The sequence below is a fragment of the Polypterus senegalus genome, chromosome 8 (assembly GCF_016835505.1).
Source record: "Polypterus senegalus isolate Bchr_013 chromosome 8, ASM1683550v1, whole genome shotgun sequence".
Classification (NCBI taxonomy): domain Eukaryota; kingdom Metazoa; phylum Chordata; class Cladistia; order Polypteriformes; family Polypteridae; genus Polypterus; species Polypterus senegalus.
In genome coordinates, this window is record NC_053161.1 from 67,042,353 (window position 1) to 67,061,153 (window position 18,801).

The window sequence follows — 18,801 nt, forward strand, 5'->3', positions numbered from 1 at the left end:
GATTCCTGTCACCTTCCTTCTGAAGCATTCTTCCTAAGGAAAGGCGGCAGACCAATGCTTGATACTAAACACATGTCCCATACTAGTCAGCAACAATGAGTCCTCTGTTCAGAGATGATATGGATTCACGGGACAACAAAGGCAAATGGTCTGAATAGCACGACCATACATCTACTCATGAATGTCCGTCCTGGGCTCTGTGTAACTCTACTGTATGCATTGTTCAAGGCTGAGTGAACATGGATGGGGATTGCATATAGCCAAACTAAAAAAAGGTTTACAATCATTGCTTTATATGTTGATTTGAATTGCTCCTGAAAGCACTTTTTTTAATTTAATATTTTCCCTATAGTGTACTTTAAACAAATGACTGCTACTGATTAAAGTGGAAACTCCAATTGGTGAACCCAAAAGATTGGTTTCCAGGGTGCTAGAGGCCATCCTAACAGCACCAAGCATAAGGCAGAGCTTAACCATACAGACATACATACCTACACACTTCAATTCACCTTCTGTAACGGTTTCTACTGTACACCATAAAATAAAACAGATCTTAAGTAGTGGTGGTTTATAGTGTGGGGCACTCCAAATACTAAAAAAAAAAACTTACATTAATTAGGTAATGAGAAATAATCATGAAATAAATTTATTTGCACAACATACCTGTTGTCAGCACATCCATTAAAAATTGGTTTCCGGTTTGTATTTGTTTAATTAGTGTAAATACCAATATTTCCTAAATAAAGGGTGACAGCCAAATGAGAGTCTATGTAAGCCCTTTAATTGTTGGCTTTCAGATTTTTCTGGGGAAGCAGTTCTCTGCCCCCTGGACACTCCCACATTTATTGGCAGCAAATTAGTATTGTTTTAAGTTTTTTTAAATCTAATGTGATTGGACAGTCATCAACATACTACCAGTATTTCATATCCACATCAATGGTTCACAGTTCGCACTCGTCATTAATGTAACTACAGATGAGTGAGCGCGACTTTAGGGAGTTGGAAATTTTAAGTGAAACTTCAGAATTCAAACAAAATTCAGTTATTTCTTCAATTAAACTCCCCTTCATAAATTGTTCACTTGAAGAAAAAAGAAGATAAAGGAGCTTGGACCGGACCGACCTGACTTAAGCATCAGGAGCAGGCAAGTGATCGAGGATGAGCTTACACACCGAGTTTTTTCTGCACAGACTCTGCAGGTAGTTGAGACCTGTCTGAGGAGGACAGGTCTACCTGGAGAAGCTGGCATAAACGCAGCTCCGTGATTACCATGTTAGAGCACTTCAGATGTGTCTCCTGGCTGCTATAGTCAATCTGCCCCGGGGTGTGTGACCACCAGCAAGCCTCACAGCACTGGTCGACATGGGACATATGAGTTGTCTCTGAGGCAGAGAGTGGCGGGCAAAGGGGTGAAACAGCTTGGAGATGCCACCAAAGTGCTCACTAAGTGCTGTGTCTGTGAACGCTGATCTCTGAGCTCCTTTCTTACTCACTTCTCTGGTAGTCCCACCCCTTCAGACAGTTCAGCACGTATATGAGATATACTGTTAATGTGCTTCTGGTTAGTAAAACAGTGGTATGCCTTGGGATGGTTTTACAAATAGTGTGCCACTACAGAAAAAAAGGTTGGGAAACACTGATCAAGATAATAACATGAGGCTGAATTTATTTGGCAGGCTTAGTGAAATGATTCAATTTAATCAGAAAGTAATTGAGAGATTTTCAGACCTGAAGGAAAGGAGGGCTAAATTTATGTTTAAGGAAATACAGATTTGCTGATCATAAAGGCAGAATACGATTTAGGTTGGACTTGTCCTGTGGGTGTAGTAAAAGTTCACAATGTGAATTTGTGCCCAGTTGAGGTAAGCCTGGCAAATTTGCATAGGAGTAGGCAGACTGGCAGCAAGTGTAGAATAAAGTTAGGGTGGGAATGACTTTATGGGTGTGATAAATGATAAACTGGGATGCAAGACTTAAGGAAAATCAGAAGACTAGTGATTATATGATGTGGATTTATGGAATACAGTGGAAATGGCCAAGAAGTGGGCACTCTATTAGCAGAAGCAATACGATTTGGATTGGACTTATACTATGGATGTGTTATAGGGCAGACAGAAGTCCACGTTATTGGAACATTACGGAGGTGGAGGTAAGTTGGCAGAGGATTGGGTACTTTAGAGATAGGTAGAGTATAACATTTGGGGAGCAGGTGCACCTGTTCCTTTCCACATCTATAACCTTTTTAGTTATGGGAAAAATAAGGGGACTGTGGATGTCACAGACTGAAGATTTAGAACACAGTAGGAATGGGAAAGCTGACATCAGATTGGGCAGCATAGTGAGTGGTAAGGGTATAATACATTTTAGCCTGGATTTGGCCTATGGGTCTGGTACTGGATAGGTCAAGATGTGCATTGACACTATGATGAGGACCATGAGAGCATGTGTAATGACCAGATAGATACTGTACATAAGTATATATGAAAAGCACTATATGATAGATAGATGTGAAAATCAGTACAAAATAGATAAGTACTGCTTTAGTTTGACCCCCACTCCCTCAAAAAAAACTGCCCTTGTCCAATTTTTTTTCACCATCCACCACTGGATCTAAGGGTTAGATCAACCAGCCTGGTCTCCAACCTTTACAGTGAACATTCATATTGAAATGTCCTAATAAATCAGTACATAATGTGCAAACACTATGAGAAACAGAAATGCCTCAGGCAGATGAAGAAATCTATGGGGACCATGTGTATTAATGCCTTTGGGAAGCCTTAAGGATCAATTGGAAATGCCAGAAAGGTTTCCTCATGAGTCCAATTAACATTCCTCATCAAATTTCATTATTATAAAATAACATTCGGAAACCTGCTGGGGTCCACAGTCTATTGTGGATGCAAAACAGGAATGTGCCCTTGATGTGGTTGCCAGCCACACACACCCACAGTCACACTTATAATTTAGAATCATCAAAGGACCCACCACACATGTCCTTGGGATATACACTAGAGTCACACTCCACTCAGACATGGGAGAATATACAAACTCCACACTTAGAATGACCACGCAAAGCACTTCAACCCAGGTCACTGGAGTAATAAAGTAGCAGCTAAACACTTTCCCACGCTGCCACAATAGTTTGTTATTATCTAACCTAAATGAACTTAGAAAGTGGCCATCAAACAATGATAATGTTTTCAAACTGTTAGAGTGAGAGATTTTATTATATAATATATAATATCTGTATAATAATAGTCATCATCATCATCACCATCATAATGAAATGGGACTGCAGAGTGGTGTATTATTATCTATGATGACTTTTACCAATGCTGTATTTTGAATTTGGAAGTTATTTTATCCTAGGCTATCTATATACACAACACTTTTACAGTAAGTGATTAGTAAGAAAGCAAAAAGATAACATGAGACAGAGAACAAATTGCACACTTAGCATTTTCTTAATGTTTGTCATATGGAGCTGGTTTGTGGCAAGTAAAATGCATTACTATATTTGATCTTGGAAAAGTAAAAATTCTCATTGTGTAAATCACTAGCTTCATGGCTGCTTTTGTGGCTATGACAATGAAGTACGGTAATAAGGAGGCAAGTCTAGGAGATACAAAGGACTTGACACCTCCAAAAATCCCTTTTTTGGCTTAAATGGATCTTTTACTTTCTTGATATTGCTTTAAAAATGTGATATTTGCAGTTATTTATTGCTGTAGTCCTTGCACCAAAGACTAAACTGCGTTTGGACTTTTGGGTTTAGCTTAGTGGTCTAAAAGCTCCCTTTTGTATTATGAAGGCCACATTCTCATCTTAGGTAGGGTTACAGACATATAAAACACCACAATTTTGGGAAGGGACAGTTGCATATTTTCCAATCTCATAGATTTGGTAGTGTAAACAACAATAACAAAATTAATATTTATAAAAATAAAATAAATATAATATTGAAGTCTTATGTGAAAAAATGAGACGATAATCCATGTAAAAATGAGAATAGACAGATACAACTGTTTATTGCCCAGGAGTTAAAGTGTAGAGGACTGCTCACAGAGCATGCAGGATAAGTGTATTTGGATAACAAGACAGTTGGATATAAACAGCACTGTTTGAGAAAAGGTTCGCCTTTCCAGATTAGGGCTTGAACATGCTGGTAAATACATGATGCCCCTTGCAGTGGTCTGTTATTTTCTTTTCTCTTTCCTTTAGATGGCTTTATCACAGCTCACACGGCAGTGCATTACTGAATGCACTGTATAAATTGTATTCTGGGGCAGTGATTTTCTTATTGTTTGCATATTTTTTCAGCGACTGATTTGCTGACTACTGATTTGATTTTATGAAATTGTAATGCTATACAAGGTATTCTTTGTCCGATTACTCTGGCCTAGCTTTTTGAACTGTTTGATCCTTAATCAAAGGAAATACAGTACACATTTTATAACATAACACCACATTTTCAAACTATATAATATAATTCACATTCATGGTGGGCCGGAGCCTGTTCTGTTGGCAGTGGGTGCAATCCAGTCACTTACTACACAGTTATCATAGACATTCTTTCCAAGTGATAACTACTTATTTCTTGCTTGGTACATCCTTCCATGGCTCTAATATACCCCTTTAATTTGACAACTTTCTTTTTTTAACAGAGTCGTACTTTACTAACAGCTTTAATTAACTCATTATTAACATTTTGGTTTCTGCTTATAACTCTCCAGCGAGGAAGTGAATATCCCAAAAGTGCAATAGGCCAGCATGTTGCAGCCTCCTGTCAGTTCTGACAGACGCTGCTGCATTCTTTAACCTGGCATAGAGCATTACAGGAATAACCTATAATTATACCTTCTGCCAGTTAGGCAAATTGTGTATTGCCTGCCTCTAACAGGCAGTGGTATGTGGTTTGCTCTGCCCCCATAGTCCTGGCTGAGTTGATTCTATTTCTGTATGCACTGCCAGTTAGCTCACTGATGTGTATACTCTCTAGTGACCATTGCATGAACCGCATGTGGTATTGACTACTGTGTTTATTAAAGATTCCCGTTCCTCCTTTACACATAGGCTGTGGTATGCTTTTAAATTTGTAATTAGTTTAACTTAAAATGGCCAGACACCCAATCGACAGTATTCATTATTGTATCAAAATGTTTCTAATGCAAAGAAGCTGGCCCATCAGGACTTCCAGAAATCAACCTTCCATCAGGGCCTATAGGACCTTGTTCATGTAGGCCCACTGCAGCTCTCCAGTGTAGCACCCTAAAACTGTCACTCTCCTCTCAGTCCCACTCTGTAAGGTCCCAGTTATATGCACACACCAACTGCTGCTTCCTTTTACTAACCCAAGCTATGCTGGAAACATTGACAGTAGCCTGCAGTGTACTTTCCCACATACAGTATGTCTTTCCCAGTCCTAAAATAACTGAACACCAAGAATAACATCAAATGACCTTTACCTAACTTTAACAGCATTTTAACGTTCATACTTTGTGTTTCTTACCAGGTTATTATATGGAACAATTAGCGCACACACCCCAAAGTTTCTCTTAAAGAGCCAAAACTAAACGGTTCAGTAAATGGAACGTGTGTGGATACACAGAATATATAGTGTTTGTTGGGGTGAACGCGAGGCAACTTAGAATCTGTAATAACACTAAGTATATAAAATGACATGCTTTATTTATAAAAAAGAGAAATGTGCAAGATAACTGGGGCTGTAAGGTACAAAATAAGCTCATTAGACAACACTCTGTAGCCACTCGGAGCTTACTGTACTTCTACACGGATTCTGGTTGGCTGACTGGTCCCACTTGCCCTCCTACAGTACTGTTCATCTTGTCTGCTCGTAATATCACCTTCTGCCTTTCTATGGCCCGTATCCCCCCAGTCACTTGAATGCTTGCATCACCCAACTCCACAATTCTACAAACTGGGCCAATTTTCTATCGTGTTTTTGTTGCAACAAGTCTTTCCTGTTGCCCAGTTGTAGTTTTTTGGAGGAAGTTAGTATTTCACTGTTTATTTTAAATTTTTAACTGCAAGGAAACAGTATTATTGTTACTTTTTTACTCTGCCATCTAGCCATTTTTGTGTAATAGCAGTGTTGTCAAAATGTACTATATCATCAATGCAATGTTTTATAACCTGCTGCCACATTCTGGGTAGTGTCTTACTTCCAACAACTTTACTTTGTGAACTCATAGTGGCTGGTATCTTTTAGCCATCAAATACTAGCTGTGCTCCTCCCAACTTCATTTACAGTTGAGTGTCTAGGTTTTGGTAATAATGCACCTCTTAGTTACTAAGTTCTGTCAATTCTCCTTTGATAAATTCTCTGATTTCTGATATCGCCCTCACTATCACCTCTTAAAAATATGGACATCTCCTGGTGCAGTTAACCTCATCCTAGAGGGGTCAAGAGGGGTCCAAATTGGAGTCAAGCAGATTATCCTGGATAAAGCAACTGGCATAACAAACAACAAGCAGACTGGCTAGAGCTGTAAAGCACCAGTCACTAACTACTTCTTGGGAGATCCCAGCAGTAAAAGTCAAGGCCTTTGAATCCCCTGGAACTGTCCTTCTATCAATCCCGTTAGTAGCTCCTGGTGTCCCTGCATTCTCATCTATAATGGATAACTGGGAGTTCTGTACTGTATAATATAATACAATATTACTCCTTGTTCTCTACTGCCTTTCCTCGAAATCTATAAAGGCTTAGCTAACTCCATTAAAGACTTGCTTGACTGTTTTTTAGCATCTTTTCTCCCCGTGTTTCATGACGTCTGTACTCTTTCAGGTGCCCCTACTCTGTCCTCGCCTTCAGTGGGCAGCCTTTCTCATTATGGAGTATGAAGCCTTCCATTGGTTTCAGCCCAGCTCTCCTAAATATAAGGACTTGTCATTTCCATGTGCAAATTTAAGGAGTTAGCACAGGGGTGCTCACAATAATGAGAAGATACATTTATAGGTTACATTTACATAAATTAGATCAAATGGGTTCAGAAAAGATTGATGGGTGAATATAAACGTTTAGCACCCATTTTTATTTGATATATACTTTTAAAAAAGTAATAAAATCTGATTTCTGCACTGAAAAATTCAAATTCTGCTTGCTGGCATTTTACAACAAAATGGTACATTATACAGATCAAGCAGATATAACAGCAGTTAAAAGCAAATGAAATAGTTCTTATTTAAAAGCCAAGTATAGAGCATATAATCAGCATTTTTTTTATTTTGTCTCTGTAACACTGTAACCAAAATAATTTATAACACTATTGACTTTGATCTCAGAACCAAAATGACTCCTCCGAAGTGGACACATCATCTACTGTAGCTTTGGAGTTTGTATTTGCTCAGCACCTAATGACCACGTTCTGCAGAATTCCTGAAATTTTCTATACTCCATAAAAGAAGGTTCAAAAGCCTCACTTGTAAATTAAGAAGGCTCATTCATCACAGCCCGTTCCCTCTGTCATGTACTGTAATTCTTAGCTGTGGATTCTGCAACCTCCTTTCAGGCTAATGACCCACAACATGTGCAAAAGAATGCATATCCTTTCCACAAATCAACGATCAGCTAAGATTTTCCTACTCAACACCCCTTAAACATAAAAAGAGAGAAGCAATACTTTTACTGATTCAAAGTTCTACAAAAGTCAGCACCCAAGCTGCAAATACATTTTGAAAGTGGGCTGATTTGTGGGCAGTACCGTTATTCTCAATGGATACATTACATGTGTTGCAGGATGACAATGAAATGCAGTGTTTTTTAATTTTTTTTAAATTTCTAATTATCAAAAGACAATCCAGTTAAAAAAAATTCTAAGAATATAGGACATACAGTATGTTTCTTTAACTTTAAGCATTTCAACAACTGTAAAAAATGAAAACCTACAAAAAAGATACAATTTTTATTTCTGGTCTGATAAACAAATTTTGAAATGATTTATAGAATTCTTTATAGTGTGAATTATATAATATAAAACCAAATTTGATTAGCACTTTAACATATTCTTTTAAGAGATACGACTGAGACTGTGGGCTGCACAGTGGCGCAGTGGTGGAGCTGCTGCCTCACAGTTAGGAGACCCGGGTTTTTCTTCCCGGGTCCTCCCTGCGTGGAGTTTGCATGTTCTCCCCGTGTCTGCGTGGGTTTCCTCTGGGCGCTCCGGTTTACTCCCATAGTCCAAAGACATGCAGGTTAGGTGGATTGGCGATTCTAAATTGTGCTTGGTGTGTGGGTGTGTGTGCCCTGTGGTGGGCAGGCGCCCTGCCCGGGGTTTGTTTCCTGCCTTGCACCCTGTGTTGGCTGGGATTGGCTCCAGCAGACCCCTGTAGTTAGGATATAGCAGGTTGGAAAATGACTGACTGGGACTGTTCATATTATTTTTTTTAATAATTGAAGTAGTTGTCTTGTTTGATGGTTATTAAAAATTCTCCACATTCCTTTTCTTTTGGCATCCTGTTGCAGCGGTTGATGCACCTTGGAGTGAATGTACCATTGCAATGTTGCTGTTTTCATAATTAATGTATTGACAGGTAAACCTACTTTCTTTTGGTCAATAAGGGATTGTGTTTATTCTGCCTCTTTCCTTTTACAGTACTTCTAAAAGTCAGTTTTAGGAAATGTACGAAATATTGTTAAAAATCACTACACAACAAAAGCATCAAAATTGGACAAATGCTGTCATTTTTTTCAGAGGAATTCCTTCATAGTTACCGAGGCAAGTGCATTAAGTGTTTTAAAGCAGTATGCTAAAGGTGTTAGCTATGCTATTCCACATGTAAATGTAGTCAGTGTAAACTTGAAAGAGTTATTATATTCTTGCCATGAAATGCATGAAACCTACACAGTTATATGTGGTTTTAAATGTATAGTTAGCCAGAAAAAAATGTAATGTAATCATATTACAGTTAAGCTGTACATACTAACCAGGAGCAGATGCCACTGTATAGCCATGTTCTATTAAGAACGAACCCGAGGTGCTGTTTTCTGTCAGCGCAGACTCTTGCATGTTAACTCTGCAACAAGCATTTGCCCTTTCCTAAGCTGAAGTTGCTCCATATTAAGGTGGCACATATACTCTATCTAGACATCAGAAGTGACTACCAGCTATACCAATACAGCATGTGCAGCAATGATTTATAACAAATGTTGATCCTTAATTTCTTTTGCTAGTTTGGGTGCATTTCGTTCTTTGTGTTTCATTAGTGGGAAAATTGTGGAAATTCAGGTGAAGATTTTTTGATGACGACAGAGGGACACAGCAGCCCAGAGAAAAATATCTGGAAATGTTAGAAGGGCCCATAATGCACCTGTCAACAACAGTTACTGCTAAATACCATAAAGTTCTAACATTTGCCTGCACTGTGATTCACATCCGAGTGTGGCTTTTCTAGGAAAGTGGAATCAGGAATTAAATGTTTTGACATATAAAAAACTTTCATTAACAGTGAAGAAAATCAGTTTACATACTGTATGGCCTTCTACTCTATACTGCATGTCATCATTTTATTATGGCATTTTGACATTTAGCTTTGGCATCATGTTATTGAGCATTTTGTTTTGTGTCTGCTGTATTAGTAATTAGTCCTTACCATGCTAGCTTATTGGTGGAAAAGTGCCTAACAAAACTGAACTGAATGGAATTTCTGGCTGGAACATCTAGGATCATTTTATTATTATCTTATTATTATAACTTATTTGACTAAACTACACAGTGTATAGATTGCTACACTATAAACAGTCTGGATGATCAATTTGCACTTAAAAAACAGTTTGAGACTGTTGTAAATTAAAACCTATATTGGTATGGCATTAAAAAAATGAAACTATCCAAGGTCAAGGTGGAAACTGGGTGGAACGGAAAATGCTACAGTAAAAATTGGTTCTAAATGACCAAAATATGGGTACAGCATGGTAAAATCAACAGAGATTATTTTACTTCTGGTTCTCATAAAAAGCCTAAAAATTTAAAAAGTATGTCTCTGCTCCAGACACTTTTGAATTGGAAACCTTTCTGAAGATCTGGAATGATTCAAAAACAAAGGACAACCCAAGGTGAATGACAGGGTACAGTTTTCTGATATAGTTTAGCTAAACTAATGGAAATTAAAGATGAAGCCGCTTTGCATCTCTTACAATGTATTCAAAAATGAAGGATAAACACAAAATCTGATAAAGCAGTCCCCTTTTTTTATACAACTAGATGTAAAGAAGCAGCAGCAGCAGCACACCCACAGATAGACGATGTCTAATGGGCCAACAATGCATGAGAGCAGATGAGATAAGCTTGTAGCCTGACATGGGGAATGGTGCTAAACAGCTATAAAGAAGCACCATTTTGAGATTGTACTCCATCTGTTTTTTTGATTCCTATACTAATGGAAATTCATTTATCTGTAGAGCAATGCACAATATTAGATTCTGTAAATCACTATTATTGGGAATTGTATAGGATATAATAAACATCACATTATGACAACTCCATTCAATTGACACGTATGGAAAAATTGATCAAATATTTAAAATTAGTCTTGAGTGTAGGGGGTTTGGTCAGTAACAGAATGACACTTTTGACCAGGTTTGGTCCCACCATTGTACCTGACACTGCCAGAATAGACTTCAGCCCCTCCGAAAACTGTGACAATTTGACATGGTTGTTCAGGGTAGGCTGGCAATTACATCCATCCATCCATCCATCCATCCATTTTCTAACCCGCTGAATCTGAATACAGGGTCACGGGGGTCTGCTGGAACCAATCCTAGCCAACACAGGGCACAAGGCAGGAACCAATCCTGGGCAGGGTGCCAACCCACCGCAGGACACACACAAACACACCCACACACCAAGCACACACTAGGGCCAACTTAGAATCGCCAATCCACCTAACCTGCATGTCTTTGCATTGTGGGAGGAAACCGGAGCGCCCGGAGGAAAACCACGCAGACACAGGGAGAACATGCAGACTCCATGCGTGGCAATTACACGATCCTATAATTCAATCAAATAAATTGGAGGGATTAGATGCTTACAGAGTGAATGATCATCTGTCATTTATTAGGCCAGACCTTGTCACAAATCATAAATAAGCTCATAACATTTTTCTATATATTCTATGAAGCCAGGAGTCATTCAGCCACTGACAATAAGAACATGCAGGGAGAAAGTCGAAATTCTGTTGTGTTCTCTAGTAGACCTGAAGCATTTTGTTGTGACGTTGAAATAAAGAATGCTATCTTGAGGTTCCTCAACAACTTTTTTCTAGTGAAAATGTAGTCTTGTGTAGTCTTTCCTCTGTACAAACTAAGCTCTTTTGTCTATTCATCAGAAATTCCTGATTGGATCCATAGTGCATAAACAAATACTGCAAACAACAAAACATTATACGAAAAGCTACATTAGAAAAGTTGTGATGAGAACAGGCCATTGAGCTCATCCATCCTATTCAGCTGGACTGTCCAAAAAAAAAAGTCAGGTCAAGATTTGAAGGTCCCTAAAAGTCTTCTCTCCATGTGTGAATGTTTTTTTGCATGAAGAGAAACATTGTAACATTCAGAAGAAATGTGCTCTTAACAGGTTGCTAACTATGTCCCTGTGTTCTTGTTGCAGATTTGTTTTTAAAGTAGCAATTGGCATCCATTGTACTGATTCCCTTCATCATTTTAAACACTTCAATCATGTCCCCTCTTAATCTCCATTTGCTTAATATCTGTATTCAGTAATGCTTCACTGGACAAGCTTTCTCTTGCCTTTTTATTAATTTCCATAATTCACTTCTGTCATGGGATGAACAAAAGCAACATGTTAAACAGACTTTGCATCACAAATGATTTCTATTTTTTGTTAGTATAATTCTTATCAACTAAACATTCTTTCAGATTCACAAAACACTGCCTTGAACGCTAGATTATTAAGCTTACTAGTATACTACAGTACTACAACATCTTCATTTTTGTATTCCTCCAAACAGCCAGTAAGGTTAACATGAATCACTCGTATCAACAAACTATAATGCAAAATGCAGCATTCTGCAAAAAATGTTACCATTGAATTAGAGTTGCTTTTGAAGCCATAATCTGTGGGAAAACACAAAACCTCCAAGTGCCCTCTACTCAAATGATCTGCATTGACAGATACTGTACGTTACAATCTCTTACATTTGTAAATTTCATAATTCAAGGTGCTTAGGCAAGTGTGCATTAAAAGGCAGACAAAACCTTATCCTTTAGTGACATGCTATATAACAAAAAAAAATATTTGACACTATAGGTCTCTAAAACAAAGCAAAACATAACAGATAAAAAAAAAATTGTTTCTGTTTTGTCCACCATATTGAGGATAACCCGGGAGGCAACTTTTGTAAAAAGAAAGACGTAAAGACAACAGCAAAAATGTTACCTGAAGAAATCCACACATTACATAATCATCAAACACTGGGAGGGTGGGCCTGCTTTCTCTGTAAATGTAGAGTGTGTAAATGGACTTAATTACAGGCTGCGGCTGGAACTCATCCACCACCAAGATGTTGATTCTATTGATGCCCAAGCCAACAGGGTAGTTTGCAGCACTGTAAAAAATATAATATTGAGATCATAAGGTCATTTTCAAAATGTGATTACAGCTTGTTAGCAATACACTAATGTCTCCTAAATTTTATAGGTTCCTGAATCCTAAAAAAGCCTGAAGGCAAACTCACTTGGCAGCACACTTCATTAATGCTGTGGACACCTTTTTAGAATAAAGGTAAAATGAGTTACATTGAAGGGCATACTGCCATGACTGTGACAGTGAAATCAGAAGTTTTCTTCCTTTTTAATTTCCTTCTTTGTTCAGAGCAAAGTGTGCATGTATATTTATTCATTTATTTACTTACTTTTCTACCTATTTATGTATTTATTTAAAGAGCTTCTGCAAAAAGCCTCGTTTTCCCTTGGGGACAAATAAAGTTAGATCTACCTATCTAAATGAAATGAGAGACTTACTTATTAATTGGAAAGGAGTATAGAGTGGGGTGTTACATTGAATAATGATTTATGCCACCAAAAATGTAACAATGTCAGGTGACACAAAGATTACTAAAAGATTTCAAAGAAGGAATCCAGCACCTTTAAGGCCTGTTTCATTCATGGACACTACTCTATCCAAATATTAATGCCTGTAACTATTACTTGTGGCACAATCCGAGCAGATCTTACCTTATCTTACTGACACTTACAAGCCTGTTTTTGACAGTAGCAGTTCTTTGTTATCCAAGGCAAGTTTTTATGCATGTTTGGTGATGGGTGGGGAGGATTGTTGTTTGTTTTTGTCATGTTTATTTATTTATTTTTGAAGCTTGAAGCTAATTTCCAGTTGGGTACAAATAAAGTATAATATATATGTCTATCTGCGGTGGGCTGGCGCCCTGCCCGGGGTTTATTTCCTCCCTTGTGCCCTGTGTTGGCTGGGATTGGCTCCAGCAGACCCCCGTGACCCTGTAATTAGGATATAGCGGGTTGGATAATGGATGGATGGATATATGTCTATCTATCTAGCACTGTTGCCACTGAGGTCTAGGACACTGGACATCTGAATTCCTGCATAGTCACTGTAATGCAGTTTTACTTCCACAACCCAATGGCATGAAGGTTTGGTTAATTAGCAAAGCTAAACTGGCTCAGTTAAGGTTTGTGTGTGTAAGGGTTAGTGTCCTACCCAACTGACTATTTCCTGCTCCAGGGTTAGTTCATGTTTTCCATCAAGTGATGGCATGTAGACTCCAGCACCGTGTAACTTAAAACAAAACAATTTTGGCAGGAGTGGGTCATTTATCAACAAACAGCTATACACTTAAGTTTAAAAAAATATAAATCAAGTAAACTTCTGAAGGTCTTCAAAGCACTGCTATCCATCCCACTACGGTACTTGGTAGCTTATTTCTTGTATCTATGACTCTGTAGTGTTTGTGTGAAATCGACCTTGAAATAGCTTCCATTTTGCTCATAATATTGATAGATACTTTCTATCGTGTCAAATGACAATGATCCTATAAACCTGTACTGTACTTACATTGAAAATGCTACACTTTTAATACATCTGTGAAGGGGGTACCTTGCTGCCATGATGTTTCCAAGGGTAAGTGCACGAGTCAGGGTTAAATCCTGCTGATGAATCCCAGGCAAGAGTCATGGAGCAACATTGGTACAATCAGAGGTTTAAAAGTTGTCACTGTAAAAGCAAAGTGACTGTTATGAGGCAATATGCCATGTGTGTTGGCGTAGGTGTTTGGCCAAGAACAATATTAAGCAGTAGAGCCAGCTTGAACATGAAAGAAAGATGGCTTGGATAGAAGCATGCTATGCATCCTCCTGGATGATAAGGGGCAAGTGAACAAAGATCCATGGCCTTCTAGCTAAAAAGAGAGCAGGGTCTGAAAGGAAAAAAAACAGAGATGGCAATACTTCAATGCTACTAGAGAGCACACTGTCCAAAACAGCGGACATACTGTATGAGATCATACTGTTGCTCAATAGATACTGCATACAGATAAAACCGTTTCCTTGCTGAAATAAGATATATTTCTCTAGCTCTTATTACATTCAGTGCCCAGTCTACACAATTAAAAAGGATACAACACCAAATAATTCTGAGCAGGTTACTTTACTGAGAGTGGTTTACACTTTCAAATATCGGCAACTAAGGGAAGCCCATTGCAAGTAGCTAGGTTTTGGCTCTCTGGCTTTCTTATGTTGACACAGAAAAAAATGGAACATCTTGTCTAGGGCATGCCAGGGGGTTTGCACATTTTTCATGTTGTCCGTGAGTGAGCTGCAGGTTTGATATGCGATAGCTCAGCAATTAAATCTGTTACAGTTCCAGCTGTGAATGTGGAACAGAGTTCTTTAAAAAAGACTGCAATTGGTCACAGAGGGTTTTTCATTCACATCTATCTGGTTAAACCCTTACGTGTTACTATTTGTTAGTGAAGTCATCTGTGTTAATAAGCATGGCTGGTAGCGTCGGACCACTCCATATTCTTGTCTCACAATGTGGTCTTCCCAGCTCACTTAGGGCAGGAAACAGTGGGGTAGCTACGGGGGAATCTGTCCCCGGGTGCAGCATCCAGGGGGCGCCAAATTGATGTTACGAAATTTTAGAATGAAATGTTTTCCATTCTTAAATGCACTAAAAAGTAAATAAAAAACATTTGCATACTCAGTCCGTCACTCCATCAGTATTAGGATATCTTTTTCCAATGTTTTTTGTCTCTTTCTGATTTCGAAGCACGTATAAGTTCTATATACACAACAGACAATAATTTATGCCCTCCATTACTCTAACATGCTTGACGCCCACCCAAAAACATTTTTGACATTATTAAACAGGTCGCGCGACTGACATGAGGCATTAGTGTATCATTGTCTAAGTTGTTGCAAACGCCATTTCTGTGTGCCATGTGATTTGTGTTTATGTGTTTAATAGAATATTGATTTAGCTTTAGTATTCTAGTAGATGGCTGCAAAAGTCTAGACGTTTCCCCATCATATTTTCATACGAATAAATTGTAAGTAATGCAGTTTTTATAAATATATAATTATTTTGCTTTATCATTTGCTATATACTTTCTTTAAAATTATTTTTAAATTCGGAAAACACATTTTTTCTTACAAAAACTAATGACGGATTTAGATTTCAAAGAACATGAGGCGGCGTTATCATTTTTGGAGACTTATATGAAATTTTTTTTTTAAAATACTATTATTTTAAATACATTTTTAAAAATGTTCTTTCCTTTCCCCATTGCATTTTGGCAAACTGGAGGAGGCGCGAAATCTTCAGTTGTTCCCGGGCGCTGAAAACCCTAGCTACGCCTCTGACAGGAAGGCCTGCTCAAACCAGAACAAAAACGTTACAGTATCACTTTTGAAAGAAAAGTTATGAACAAAAACATTTTGTTTACACCTTTAAGGTGTAATATGCAATATCCAATTTTTAAGCTATACTGAAGCAGCAATTCTCCCAATACAACAGAGCAGACAACTGGTGGCTAACTCAGAGGCCTAGCCCTTTAAGGGAAGCTAAAAGGTAAGTCACTAAGGGGGATTTCTATCCTGGGGCCACCACTTTTGCCTTTATTTTTGTTAATGTTATACACTGTGGTCCCCGGCCGGGACGCCCAGGAGGAGGAGAGGAGGGCTCGTGCCTCCTCCAGACCGCGAGGGGGCGTCCGTCTTGGTTGTGTAGGGGACCACGGGTACAGGGCTTGGAAGCCCAGCCCTGTAGGGACCGTGGACACCGCGGCGGCGCCGATGCCGGTTTACCCTGTGTGGTCTTTGGCCGGGGATGGAGCCCGGCCGGGACGCCTTGGAAGACCGGAGGAGGGCGTGTGCCTCCTCCAGACTGAGTGGGGGCGTCCGTCCTGGTTAGGCAGGGGGCCTCGGGTACAGGGCTTGGAAGCCCAGCCCTGTAGGGACCCGTGGACACCGCCGGGCGGCGCCCCGATGCCTAATTATCCCGGGAGCCCGGCACTTCCGCCACACCAGGAAGTGCCGGGGGGAAGACTTTGGGTGGCGCCCGGAGAGCCGCCAGGAAAGCAGCCGACACTTCCGCCACGCTGGGGCGTGGCTAAGAGAAGAGGCCGGAAACACCTGGGGCTCATCCGGGGCATTATTTAAGGGGACGCCTCCCTCCATTCATTTGGTGGAAGTTCGGGAGGAAGCAGACGGAGCTGGAGAGAGGACAGGAGGCGGCCAGAGGAAAGGCACAGTGACTCTGGGCCCTGGACTTTTGGGGGATTCAGTGCCAGCAGCACTGGGGTTGTGTAAGTGCACGTGACTTTTGTACATAATAATAATTGTAAATAAACAGTGTGTTGGGCAAAATATGTCGTCCGTCTGTCTGTGCTGGGGCCAGCGTTCACAACACTTTTAATTTTAAATTTAAAACAGCATAAATACATGAAGACTCTCCAACAACCTGGCACATTCATACTGAACCGCAGAGTTTTAGGGCAGTCAATTGACAGTGATGGCCAGGTGGCCCTGCCTCTTGGGGGACCACACTCAAAACACATGGTATATAATAACTGATGCTTAAAACATAATGAAACTAAAGAATCATTGTTAATGTAAATAGTGAACAAAATAGACATAAAAGATGCATTTGAACCCCAACCAGGGGAGGAACCCTAAGTAGTATGAAGTATAACATATTGTTGTTTTTTTATTTTTTTATTTAAGTTTTTATTGAAAAGAGATACAATCCAATACATCTGTTTATGACTTTTGTCACGTTTACAACAGATATAGCTTATATATTATCAAAAAAGCTCTTCATGGCATAAAACAGATCAATATATCTCTTTGGGTTATCTCTCAATTATAGAAAAAAAGAAAAAAACTATTTACAGAAGACAGGGGATGTATAGACAATACCTATTCATAAAACACAGATTCTATAACAGAAAAACATCTGGTTCAATAGGGGTTATATACTCAATCCACCTATCGACAAACAGATCTATTTGGTTATTGATACTGAAAGTAATTTTCTCCATTATAAACACATTTTTTACAACATCAATCCAATCCTGTATTAGTGGCGGATTAGGTTTGTACCAGCATCTAGTAATAGCTTTTTTACTTGAAGCAAGAATTATTCTATACATGTATTTATTTTTCCCTACCCAGGAAACCATTGACACCGTGCCCATATAAAGTACCTTAAAACTGAAATCAATTGTAATGTTTAAAATAATTTCCAGTAACTTATGTATATCTTTCCAAAAACCTCTAATTTTAGGACATCCCCAAAATATGTGAAAATGGTTCGCATCCTGTGAGCCACAATGTCTCCAACAATTTGAGTTGCCTTGAACATTATTTTTCTGTTTTGGGGTAAGGAAAAACCTAATAGTATTTCTCCAGCAGAATTCTCTCCAATATGGACAACGGGAAGTTGCCCATTGTTGTTTGCATATGTTTTCCCAGTCTTCGGTTGAGAAGATAATCCCACTTTCTTTCTCCCATCTTTCGTTAATGTACAAGGATGAATCTCCTTGTAAATCCATCAAGGCTCTATAAAGTTTTGTAATAGTATTTAAACATTGGTTCAGCCTTATAAGCTGAGGAGAATATTTTAACTAGAGCACTCTTATTTGGATCCTCATCGATCCCTTTTTTAATTTTCTGGTAGAAATGTTGTCGGAGCTGGAGGTATCTGTAAAAGTCTTTGGATTCCAAACTAAATTTTTCTTTTAGAGAATTAAAATCTAATAATTGTCCCTTTTCCAGGATTGAGCAATAAGCAGTGATCCCTTTTTTAGCCCATATTTTAAAACGCATATCTAATGTACAGTATTTGGTTTAAAATCAGAATCATATGATGGCCATTTCAATACATTAACAGAATCCTTTAGATTATAGTCCTTAATAATCTCAAACCAATTTTTAAGTGTTACCTTAATCCATTGATTTTCTTTCTTATTTTTAATTAAATGATCATCTATGATGCTAGCTTGAATAGGGATCCTGTCAAACCAGCCAATCTCTATATCCTTCCACCTTGCTTGATAAGTATAACATATTGTTGACGGTAATGCTTGCCTTTTGCTATTGGCTGACACCAGGAAGTGATGCATCGTAATATCACCTGGAGAGTATTTAAGATGGACTGCCAGGGCCCAAGATTTTGAATTATGATAACACAATTGTTATGGTCCTAGTTAAAAGCCCTTTACATGTTACTATTGACTACATTTTTTTGGTTAATGTAGGGGGCTTTGGAATTTTGTTTGTCTTCCTGGCTT

General features: G+C 38.7%; 1 protein-coding gene across 2 annotated transcripts in view; it reads right to left on the reverse strand.

The window, feature by feature from the left end:
- cped1 (cadherin-like and PC-esterase domain containing 1) overlaps nucleotides 1-18,801 on the reverse strand; it is a 333,365-nt gene that overhangs the window by 184,229 nt on the left and 130,335 nt on the right. For both annotated transcript variants that reach the window (XM_039761207.1, XM_039761206.1), the window contains exon 14: nucleotides 12,414-12,582. In XM_039761207.1, coding sequence (XP_039617141.1) covers nucleotides 12,414-12,582 — 169 coding nt within the window. The remainder of the gene's footprint in view (nucleotides 1-12,413; nucleotides 12,583-18,801) is intronic.